This window comes from Pygoscelis adeliae, unplaced genomic scaffold, assembly GCF_000699105.1.
Source record: "Pygoscelis adeliae isolate BGI_AS28 unplaced genomic scaffold, ASM69910v1 Scaffold298, whole genome shotgun sequence".
Classification (NCBI taxonomy): domain Eukaryota; kingdom Metazoa; phylum Chordata; class Aves; order Sphenisciformes; family Spheniscidae; genus Pygoscelis; species Pygoscelis adeliae.
The window spans coordinates 2,648,451-2,660,953 of NW_008825303.1; the positions used below are offsets into that span (position 1 = coordinate 2,648,451).

At 41.1% G+C, this 12,503-nt stretch overlaps 1 protein-coding gene across 1 annotated transcript in view; it reads right to left on the reverse strand.

Moving 5' to 3' along the window:
- Window positions 1-4,899: 4,899 nt before the first annotated feature.
- CHRNB4 (cholinergic receptor, nicotinic, beta 4 (neuronal)) overlaps window positions 4,900-12,503 on the reverse strand; it is a 12,018-nt gene continuing 4,414 nt past the window's right edge. Inside the window, exons 2-6 of the mRNA XM_009330065.1 lie at window positions 11,920-12,065; window positions 10,051-10,095; window positions 9,815-9,924; window positions 7,120-8,092; window positions 4,900-5,040 (exon numbers count right to left, since the gene is read on the reverse strand). Coding sequence (XP_009328340.1) covers window positions 4,900-5,040; window positions 7,120-8,092; window positions 9,815-9,924; window positions 10,051-10,095; window positions 11,920-12,065 — 1,415 coding nt within the window. The remainder of the gene's footprint in view (window positions 5,041-7,119; window positions 8,093-9,814; window positions 9,925-10,050; window positions 10,096-11,919; window positions 12,066-12,503) is intronic.

Sequence of the window (12,503 nt, forward strand, 5' to 3'; positions counted from 1 at the left end):
TGAAATTTGGGAAGGGGAATAAGAGTATAGGATCCTAGCTTGATCCCACAAAACCTTATTGTTCAGGGGGAAGGAGGTGGGGGAGAATGGGGAGTTGTGTTTGAAGTTCAATCATAAAATCATGATTTGCAAAGTGGCTCATTCCCAGGTGCCCATCAGCTTCCTTGTTAACTTATATGTCAGTTTTTGCACCCCCTTGAATGACCAGGTGATGCAAGGTTCATGCATGCAGTGGTTGTTGCACACATCTGGGCAGTCTGTGCGGAGGGAGGAGGGGGAGAGAGGAAAATGTGGGATTCTACCCTTGGTTTTGGAAATGACGAGAGGGAAGCCCTGTGGGACAGGAGGCCACACCCAATAGGTGCTTCTCTCCCTGCCGTTAGGGAAGGATAAACGATGACCCCATTTGGCACTGTGTTCAGAGGTAGCACTGGGAGAAAGAGCACCAGACTGGGTTCAGCTGCTCTTGGCACAGAGCTTGTTTATCCTGTCTGCCCTATCTCTCAGAGCATCATTCACTCCATCCCCAGACACATGCTCTTATGATAATTTCTGTAATTCTATTAGCTTGGAGGAAATAGGCTTTACTGTCCGTTTGATTTTATTTCTTTTTTCCAGAGAACTTGGCTGCTTGGTCTTTTAGCTTAACCCTTTGTGGATACATTTTTTTTTGCCTTTCCAGGACATTGAGACTAGATGTTTTCCCTTTCTGCCTTCTTGGTTTCCATGTATAAGCAGCATTATAACGGAGATTTTTGTTTGTTTCTTTTTAGTCCCAACTAGAAATGAACTAAAGCTTCAAAGATCAAATCATAACCCCTGTTCCCCAAAAGTCAGTGCTTAAGCCTCAATAGTTTGGAAACATTTGATCTGCGGAGGCAGCAAAGAGCCATTGCAGCAAAAGATACAGGTATTTTAGCTTAATTTTCCTAGTTACTGAAATTTTCAGTGGTGTTTGTATGCACACATTTTGTTTCTAACATCACGTGCTGGATCTCCTGGTGATGATCCTCAGGTTTGTAGTAGGATTATTTTTATGGCTAGGGAGAGTGATGCGATAAGAACACATCACCATGACTGCATTGCGGAACTACCTAGAAGAAGAATTTGTATGGGTAGGCGGAAGCTGATCTACCCAAGAAGATCTGCAGTGTCAAACTACGTAGCCTTTGCTTTTTAATAAACATGCCACTTTTAGAGGTGTTTTGCTTTGTTAAGATTTGTTAAGATCAAACCTTAATCAACTCAGGTGATGAGGAAAATCCCACCTTTGTCTGGGGTATTGACGCTCCCTCTATAAAAAAAGCCAACGCTGCTGGTCTTTCTAGTTTGCTGTGGCTGCAGGGGTGCAGAAACAGTCCCAAATAAACTCACCTGGAGGCAGATGGTACATGTGTGTGATGGTGTTGGCACTTCTACGTGTTCTGACGGAAGACAGGATTAGTCAGGGTTAAAGAATTTTGTAGTGGTAGGGAATGGGGATGGAGCCAACAGAGGCTTTTCCTTACTAGTAGGGAAGCAAAGGCTGCTTGCACACTGCCATTGAAAAATAGTTTTACTGAAAAATGTATTTTGAATGACCACTTTTCTTCTTTTTTTAATGAAAAACATTACTGTAAAAACCCTGAAAAGTATAAATGTTGAAGTTTATTTTGTTTGATAAACTGGACCTTATCATACTCATATTAGCCTGCAAGATGATATTTTTAATGTTTCCTTTTCTCCAGAAATCTTTTATTTTTGAAAGTTTGCCCAAAAGTCAAAGTGGAAAACTCTGCAATTCTTTGACAAGTTAAGCTGGGAACAGTTCTATGTATTACGTAGGAGGAGCTGCTGAGGGTTAGGCAAAAATAGCATTTCCCTTTTTGAAACCACAGTTTTAGGAGGTCAGATTCTTCAAAGTTTTAGGATTTTGGATGAAATTTTCCATTCTGAAGTTTGCTATGGATTGAATTATTTCTGGAGATTTTAAAAAAATACGGTGGTGGTTTCCAAGAACATCACTAGGGAAAAGCATATTGCTTCACTCGTGATTAAAAAAGAAATAAGTTGGCCACAGCGTATGGAAAGCACCAGAGCCCACCATTTCCTGGATGAGGAGCTCTAGTTCTGCAGGGATCTCCCTGGGGCCAGGGATGTGCCTTTTGAAAGCTTTTTCTGGGTTTGTCAAGTCTGAGGCCTCCATCTGCCTGTGCTCTGTGTTAGCTGCTAGCTGAGCTGCCAAATCCTTTCTAACACTTTTGTCTATGCTGGGGATAATTCAGCTGAAGGCTGCAGTTAGGGAGCCAAGAGTTATCAGTCATTACTGCTCATAAAGATAAGGTCAGCTATGAGATGGGAGTACCAGAGGTCTCATTTCAGTTGCATTCAGGCAGTGAGGGGTAGGATAAGAAGAAGAAGAAGAAGAAGGGATCAGGGAGAGCAGTAGTGATTGGTAGGAGGGTGAGAGCGCGACAGAGCCAAAAGTGCTGTTCGTGCTGGGTGAAAAGAGCAGAGGGAGGGGTCTCTGCTCTGCACAGGTCCAGTGTCAGCCGGGTGGACTGCAGGGTCCACGGCTGACTTGCTGCACCCTTAGTTGCTTGGCTGGGTGAGTCCCTCTCCCTTCTGCCCTGCAGGAGTGTGTAGTAGCTCACAAGAGCGTTTAAGTCTTTGCTGAGGTCTGCGCTGCCTCTTTCAGATTCACTGTTCAGGGTTATTGTGGGATTTAAAGGGGTTCACCTTTACACTGTCTGCGCAGTGCTGGCAGCTGCTCTGGCTTCCCTCTGGCTTCTCTGCAAGCAGAAAAAGCTGCTTAGCAGCTGGGGCAGTGTGTGCACGTGTGCTTGTGGTGTTCTGTGCCACGGCAGCTCCTGGCATATAACCTAACATAGAGGAGCATCTTCCTGCATGGGTGAAGGCACCCCTCTGCTCCCGGGGGGCTGCCTGTGCCCCATCTCATCTCACAGCTGTAGTTTCAGTTGCCTGCAGAGAAATAGCTCCGCTCTCTAGGTTTAAGAAGGAGAAGATATTTGAGGCAGGGAAAGCAGGTTTGACCCATTTAAACTTTACACTGCCTACCAGTCACCACAGGAAATGTCCAGAGGGGTTAATGTTTGGGGAGATGACCAGAGCATTGCCACCCTCTGGGAGAGGAGGATGTGGCAGCTTCTATGGTCACGGGGCACACCTGCATTAATAGGGCTGTTCCACAGTTATCCTTCACCTTCTTGCCCTGTCTTCAGGGATGGACACAGTTACAGCACATAGAGGAAGGGGAATGGAAGGGAGGATGATGGTGTTAGAACCAGTCCTTCATCTAGCATATGACCTAAGGGAGATGCTGCTGCTGCTCACATAGCCTCACCCAGCCCACTTTTTCATTATATCTTTCCGAGGCAGCCTCACGCCAGGCCATGCTGCAGTGCTGAGGCCCCCGGGAGAGCCCTTCCAGTGCTCAGGGGTAGGTGTGTGGGGTGGGGGTGTGTGTAGCAGCAGTGCTGGGGAGTTCAGCACACAGGCAGGGAGGGAGTGAGTGCAGGAATCAGCAAAGGTCCCGGAGTTGCTCTGAACAATTGGAAAGGTGTTAGTGTAGCTGTTTTGGCATGTCTAGATCTATGTAGTTATCTGTAGCTGCCTGGGAACGGTGATCTAGGTAGAGATGTAGCTCAGTTTTGATGAGGGCAAATAGAGCCAGAGCTGTCTTCATCTGTGGCTTGTTGAAGAACACAGGTTTAGGTGTCAGCTAATCCTCCACTGGGACAGGTGAGCCTCAAATCCCCTTCACGAGTAGTAGTGGGTTTTAACAGTTCGGTCACCAGTAGTTAGTTGTTCCTATCAATGGTGGTAAATTGTTATGTGTGCTGACAACACCCCAAGGAAAAGCTGAGATTGGTTTAGCTTGAAAAATGCCAGGAGCCCGCTTCTCTTTTTGCAGGTTACAAGCTACCTGGAACAAAGTGTGGTGGGATGGTCTTGTGAACGGGAGTCTAGGGCCTTGATCTGTCCTTTACCAAAGGCTTTAAGACTGTACATGCGTTACGTGCTTTCCTAGCTAATTTGTTGACGATTATACTTAAATCCACATTAAAATCTCCCCAACAAAACATGTAGGTCTGTTCTCAGGTGTCTTCTCCTCATTCTAGCTGCCTTTCACAGTTGTCTTCTGTAGATGCTTTCTGTGCTCTTAGCCTTAGATTCATGAAAGTGTATATGAACCCCAGTTACATGAGCTGTTAAAGTTGCAGGAACATTTCAGGACTAAATCTATATAAAGGAAAATTTTACATTTTATTTATATTTCATCATTGAACAGAGTATATAAATGTTTGTTTATCATATATGAATTTGGCCTCTGTTGATCAATCAGCTATCGGAGGTGGCAAAGTGAGAAACCTGTTAGTGGTTACCTCAGAAGTATGCCTCTGTTTCTCAGTTCAGTTTTCAATATCATACTCAAACAGCTAAACAGTGATTCCACTTGTAAAGCTCTTTATAAATCAGACACAAATAGTTTTGATGCATTTGAAGGACATAAATGTCATAGCAATACCTTCTTTGTAATAGAGAAATTGAAACCTTCCTGAGGCAATGTATGTAAAATACAATTTTTAATGATAATCCTTGTGAGCCAGGATGGCATATTGTACAGTAAATGCCTTTCTCTGTAATGTTCAGACTTCAAATAATTGAAAAAAGGGCCAAGATATCACCAGAAGTACTGAACTCATTGGAAAAAATAGTAGTTTTCTGTTTGTTTTGGTTTTTTTTCCCTATCACAAGTCAAGTTCTACTTTCCATTTCCCTACTCTAAATCTGGCTCTGAAAGCAACTCAGCTGGCATCTCTGTGGATTTAACAGAGGGGAACTGAGAGCAGAATGAGACCCAACATCTGTGTAAGTATTGACAATTTTAAGTGACAACTAAGGGTTCATGGCAGCAGTGTGGTTTTGAAAAAGCGGCTGCAGAAATAATCCAACAGTCCCCAGGACACAAACAAGGACGAATATCCAGAGAAACAGCCTGTCCACTACCATGGCAACATACTTCCAATCTTCAATGACCTGAAAGAAAAAGCCAATTAAAGATATTAGCAATTTGTCATATTCTTTTGCTCTTCCTCTTGCTAATGCCGAGGTTTTGTTTACGAAAATAAAAGGAAACAAATCTCAAGGTTCAGGCAATAAACTGACTTTAGGCTTGGGAAGGGGTTTTTCTCCTACAGCTGTTCTGGGCAGTGGAGAAAAATACTGTAAATATTCCTTAGCTGTCTTGGATGCATCAGGTACTGAGCGTGGCCGCCTGGTGGAAGCCAGTCCAGAAGGACCCACAGAATAATCCAGTTATGGAATTTTTTTCTTTAATTTTAGTTTGCAGATGTTATTAATCTCAGTGGACAGAAATAGATGGTGTTTACTGCTGTTAAACAAGGTTAGCTTCAGAGTTCTTTTCTTATCAGCAGTCATCTTAATCAAGGGGTTTAATGCATATTAATACTGTTGCTTTTATTAAAATCCCTTTTTGCCTTGCATATGTTGTTTGTGAAAGTCATGGCCTTAGATTCTGTTCTCAAACTGAAGTAACTATCAGGCTATTATTGTAAAGGGGGAATATATCAGTCTTCATTTGCATCTTAGGAATGATTATTTTTTCCTCTCTCATTGATTCTAGTTACACATGGGACATCCTCACCTCAATGACTAAAGTCATGCTTGTCAATTATCTCATGTCTTATATTAGAACATTACATATTTTTCCTTCAGTGCACACTTTTAATTTCCACTGCTACTAATGGGAATTGTGCGCTTCTGAAATCAGACTATAGTAAATGTACATGAACAGTTGTTATCAGACCGTGGTAATGAAGGAAGAAAGCAGAGATTAAAATTATGAATCTAGAAAATTGATATGTAATATCAGAGGACACTATCTGAAAAGCATTCAGTTAATTCTTAGCGTATAAAATACCCTTGAAAATTGTTCTTAATATCAAGTGGAGGCTTTGTAGATCCTTTAGAATGCAACATATTCTTGCAAGGATTTCTGAACTATTAGAAAACTTTTTTTCTGCTCTATGAAGTCTGCTTCTGTTCAGTCAGTTTCAATGTTTACAAGCTCATGTCTAATGTTAATAGCTGATTTTTTTAATTTATATTGACAGTAATTTCGGCTAATAGAAAACATGAAGTACTCAGCGGCATGCTCCTCAAGAGACTTCTGCAAGATCAGAAACCAGACTTTATTTAATCTGCTTGGCTGAGGGAGGGAGAGCACAACAGGAATAGAGAACCTAGAGTCTGACTGGGATCTGAGTCAGAGAGAGGACACTGGTAGGTATGAGGATGATTTTTCCTAGCCATGGGTGCTTGTCTAAACAAAACTCTGAACCGTCTGAGTTTTTCCAAGTATTATGCACAGTGTATTTATATCAGCTTTAGTGTGCTAGCTAGTAGCACATGAGTAGAGCAAGTGAATAGGGCAGCAGCAGCACTGTTTAAATGCGTCCTGGATGAAGTACTTCTCATAGCCAATAACAAGTCTGATTTAACTCAAAAAGTGTCAGCTCTGCTGGCATTAGGATTTGATCCTATCCATTGTGTTTGCCATATATGGACAGATATCTTAGCCTGGAGCAGGTGTTTGCAAAGGCGTTTTACCAATTTTACTAAATCCTCCTTCTATGCCCACTTAGGTAAATAAATGCTTGAGCTACAGGTAGATTGTTTCTGGTTAACATGGCCTGGCCACGGGTTGAGTCACAGTCTTACTGGATACAATGGGGAAAAAGATTCTTTTTCTGACCTGGAATTGAATATTATTTTTTTTCCCCTGCCAAACACTACTTGAATGTGACAACACAGCTTTTTCAGGGGTGTTTCATGACTTACTAGGCAATCAACATTCTCTTTTTGTAGAAATAGCCATGTTACTTTCCAGGAGAGTATCGGCGTTTACCAAATTGCTATTCGTTAAGTTCTTTTAACAGCAAAAATTATTTCCTTTTATAAGCTATAGCTAGAATATCTCTAAAAACTTTAGAATAGCTAGGGAGTTCAAATATACTTTCTGAAGAACAGCGTGTTACAGAGGAGGACAGGAGATGAAGTTTGGAAAGACCGGAATGATTTCTCATTTTTACTTACACTCTGGTCGTTGTCATCACTTTTCATGTGCTCTGCTATAAAACTGACTCCATCAATTGCTTCTTGGACTTCAGGAGAAAATTTCATGCCTGTTCTTAACCTAAAATCTCGATGACTGCTGACATTGTCAAGAGTGTCAGTGATTTTCATATCATATTTTTTGGCAGAGGCTGTATTCAAAAAATAGGTAGAGTTCTTGTAGAAGTCGGCTGGGTCCATACAAGGATTCTCTGCTTTTGCCTTTTTGCAGTTGCACAGCTTTTGCCGTGGAGAATTATTTTCTGGACGCTTCATGAACAGGTAGGCTGGGAGTCTTTCAAGGAAAACCAGCTTTACCCAAGGGGGCATAGTGTGAGTACTTGGAGATCTATGGTGGACATTGAGTACACAGACACTGGTAACTATTGAGAAGGTCACTAGTACCATTGTAAACATGAGATACTTCCCAATCAGTGGAACATCTAGAGATGTTGGAGGGACAATTTTGGAGATCAACAGCAAGAACACAGTCAAGGCAAGCAACACAGATATGCATAAGGTCATTTTTTCACCACAGTCTGAAGGCAAGTAGAACACCAGGATGGCTAAGGATGTAATTAGCACACAGGGAATGATAAGATTGATGGTATAAAAAAGAGGTTTCCTTTTAATTATGAAGTCATATGTCACATCGACATAATTGGGGTCCAAAGGATTTACAGTCCTTCTTCCTGGGAGTGCTACAATGTCCCATTCTCCACTTGGCGTAAAGTCATCCATGCTTGCCATGGAAGTTTTAAGCACCATATCAATTTCTGTATGATCATATGTCCAAGACCGGAACTTTAATGTGCAGTTTTGTTGATCGAATGGAAAATGCTTAACTTCAATCTTGCAGGCGCTCTTGTAGATGGCTGGTGGCAACCAGCGAATGCTTCCATTATTCTTTACAATTGCATTTGTATATAGCGAAACTTCGTATGTGCCATCCGCGCTAATGAAACAAGAGGAAAGAAAAAGGAGAGAAGACAATAAAACTTTACGAGGAAAAACATAGTTTAAAACAGAAGAGCTCTGACATTCTTGGTCTTCTGGGCCTCAGTTGTTTCTAGAATCAAAGTTTAGTAATGTTTTGATTTTGAAATCTATGTTGTAGGGAGCGATAACTTGATAGGGAGATTAATGTATGCATTTCTTCCAATCAGAGAATTGACATTTGGTCCAATACTTAGAAAAATTATTTTATAAAATTATTATTAAATAATAAATATGCATCTCTGTTTCATCCAAAGAACTTGAAGTATTTTGTAAATGTTTGTTAAAGTAATTAAGGCTTACTACATCTCTGAAGGCTAAGTAAAAATGAGATCATCCAACATGAAAATGGAGATACCTTTGATCTGGAACACAGCCACTGCTAAGAGCACACAGCAACACTCCTAAATGACTTGGACGAGGAAATAAGGATGAGCAGTGTTAGTTAGAAATGCAGGGAGAGTGTGGGCAGAGGAAATGTAATTATATGGTTTATAATTTATTGTGTCACTCCAGGTAATGTTTACTTATTACAAAACCAGAACAGACAAGCCACAGTCTTCCTAGTGCCCACAAATAATCTTGGCTTTGTATCTCCTCCAACTGCCGAAATTCCTCCAGGAGAGTCTTCTATGTTATGATGGGCCCTTTGATTCAGGGAGAAGGTCAACAAGAACAAGATTTGACCAGACAGAGTACATCCTAATCTACTGGCTGAATGATTTTGTGACTAATACAATAGTTTTAAGCATTTCTCAAATCTGATTTCCAGTAGTAGGATTCCAGGGACTTAACTCAGTTATATATAACTTCCTAGGTCTCCCATCTGTATGTGTTCATAAACCGTCATGTGTTCATGAATTCATTGGTTTTCAAAGTATCATGAAAGTATATTATAAGTTTTGATTATTTTTTTCCCCCAAAAACTTGATATCATCCACTTCAAGGCTTTGCTAGAGACCTAAAAACAACAACAAAAACAACCCCCAAAACAAAATTGGCAGTTAGCTATTTGTTTGAAAGAACTGAAGTATGGTCTACCACCAAGCTTTTATTTTTCTCAGTACTGTAAAGCAACAGAGTCAAATGTTGACAGATTTATTATGTATTCTTATAGTTGATTTTTAATGCTTTGTGAAAATAGAACATAATTTATTTTTGTAAATGAATATTAACTCATGGAGTTCTGGTACATGTGAACTTTGTAACAGATTTATGTCCTGGAGTCTGTGGTGGAAGGGGGGATGGGGAGAAGAAGTAGGAGACAAAAATGTAGCTCAGAACCTAAGATGTCCGGTAGAATTCCAGATGTTTTGTCTTCTTTCAAACATGACCAGTGTAAGGCTGCTCTTGTACTTACAATTCATGCTTTCCAGATAGTCTAGTTTGATATAGATCTGTGTCTCAATTGTGAGCCTTGTCGCAGATCCTCTGGTGTTGTAACAGTTCACACTGCAGACATGCTCCAGGTCTGCTGGAATTTCTTTAACCAGAGCCCTGATTTTACTAAAATTATCTTTGAGGCCAGTACCCTAGTCAGATATGCTTGATACTGGCTAAAAGTTACAAAATTCAGTTTTAGAATTTTATCAGACCTACTTCATTGGTTCTGATGCTTGTTTCTTGATACATAGTTAAAATTTTGTTCACTGTCTGCATAAACTGCAGAAGTTTTACTTACTTATTGTAAAGCACAATGTCGGGCAACCAGATGTGTTTTGCAGGTATTCTCAGCTTATTTATTCCTTCATAGTCAGAGGGCTTCCAAGCCAAACGATAATCAATCCACTCCTAAGAGAAAAATTGTACAGTAGTGATGGGAGTATCCAGACCAGCACTAACAAAACAATCACTGTGATGGAGTGAAAGCAGTCGCATTTGTGGTTTGCAAGAGCATGCCTCTGTGGGTTTGGTTACCTGGTTCAGCCAGACGTTTGTAGTCATGATCTGCTCCCGTTCATTCTGCAGGGGAAAAGAGAGAGAAAAGTTGTCCTCTAAAATGTTTCACTTTATTGCAGTAATAAGATTTATTCAGTAGGCTTTTGAGGATATTTCGAACTGCACAGCATGATTTCGTTTAGTGTATTTCAAGGCAGGCATTTCTCTGCTGGTAAGATGGCCAGTCTTGTGCACTGATGATATATAGTTACTGATGATAAATAGTAACCCCACAAGTGTAGAGCTCCAAGTGGCTTTTGACAAGGACACTTGTGACTGGAGTGAGTGTGGCTATTTGGGAACAATTTCTACCACACTGCTGAGCTGATTTCTCCCCCCTTCCCCCCCCCGTGGATTTGATTTGAAACAGAAGGCACATTTGACCACCAGGAAGGCCTAGATTAACTTGTCTGAGGTTTATGTAAGGTTTACCATGTAAACTCTCAGCTGGCAGGCTCTGCTTCGTGGAAATGCTGTCTCTCTGGACAGCAGTCCAGAAGAGAAATCTCTCTGCAGCAGATCTGTGTGGCTGGGGCTCTACTGAAGGGACAAGGTAGGAGGTCAAAGAGTCAGGAGGATTTCTACGGGAAAACAAGTTAATTCTCTGATCCTGAAGATGCTTGAGATTGTTAGAGCCTACAAGATGCCTAATTTTGCTTTCTGCTTGAAGAGTGAGGATATAGAGGGATAGGGACCGAGCTGTGCCATTCTTGATCCTTGCCCATTCGTCTACTCTGTTTAGGTTGTTGATCGCTGGGGCCTGTGGGAGCAAGACACCCTGCTTTTTATGCCCAGAATCTGCAATCTGGGAGGACACTGTGCTAGTGGTGGCAGTGCACTGTGTGAGGAGGCATGTCTGTGTCCAGGTGGAATTCTCCAGGAGAGAGGGAGCACTTGTCCCAGAGTCATCTGGTATACATGACAGTATATCCTGTATAAATCAGCCTGCACACATGTATGAAAGCTCATCTGTTTGTACAGTTTCCATTATGTTCCATTAGTGTCTCTCTCTTTTCCTCTTGAATTTCAGAATATAAATTATATAGGTCTCTTAAAGTTTGGAGCAATACACAAATTCTGGCAGGGAGGCAGTCATCTGTATCCTCTTTTTCATCCAGGGAGAGAGCAGCAGAGTTGAAAGTCCTGATTCAGGAAATTATTTCCACTTATGTGCTGGATCTTGTTCCCACTGCAGTTAATGCTAAACCTCTCTTGGCATTGAGGTGTGTATTTGTACCTTGGAAAAACTGTTAAACACATGCTAACCTTGTGAGTGAAAATGTCTTTCGGACCCAGTGAAGTAATTTTTATTGAATATGAGGAGTTGCTTGCATGAGGATTGTTTTAATAGTGTTAAGCTATTCCAGCCAGAACTAACATGTTTTTTTTCTTTACAACATTTCACTATTCTTTGCTGATGTGCTTGATACGCCATGAGATTTTGAGCTGGCTTCGTAGCTTGTTTTCAGGCCATTCAACCACATTTCTTTGATGCAAGCAGCAGAAGATGGTTTAGTATTGTGTACACAGCCCAGGATAGATCCTGACCTGGTGTAACTCACTGTGGCTGTACTGAAATCAGTGGAATGATTTTGATGTTTTGATCAATGGAATTTTATTGGATGAAGATCTGGCCGCTGTCCTTTATTGCTTAGGCATAGATTGATCTCCCTGTTGTAGCTGCATTCTGAAGTATAAAACCAGTAAATTGCATGTATGGGCCCTGCCTACTAAGTATTATTATGTAAACTAGAAAATAACAGGGACATAATAATACCAATATGACTTTTACTTAGAGTGCTGTGCAGGTAGTAAGGAATTAAAAGACGTAGCCTAATTTGAACTTACCACGCTGATGAGCTGTGCCAGGGAAACCTGCAGTTCTATAGATACCAGCTGGGAGGAGTTGACAGCTGGTCGAATTAACTTATTGTACCTGTCAGGACTCAGTAGGTGGTTCATTAGCTTTTCTTCAGCATCTGCTGCGGTGCTTCCTGTAAAACATCACGTAACAGGATTATAGAAGGGAGACCGAGTGACATGATGTAGGGATCACAGAATTTCTGTGCATCACATTGTCTTCATGAAATAATGAGGGCTTTTGATTTTCTAAAGACTGTAGGCTTGTGTGAACAGAAGGATATGGTGCTTGCACCAATATCTGTTCTGCTGAAGTTGACTGTCTTTCACAGAACATAGATCAAAGCAGATAAATCAGAACCCTTTGGGTTTTTTCACATTAAAATGTGAAGCTCAAATTGCTAGATACTTTTGGGAGTACATTCAGAAATAGAAACTGGGAGCAAAGAACCCTCTTAATAACAGAGGAAGAATGTTTCAACGATCCAAATACAGGGACTCTGTCTGTGACTTCTCTCTTTAGTGTTGTAGGAGACAGAGTTGCAGGCACACATACAAATTGAAAGACTGAT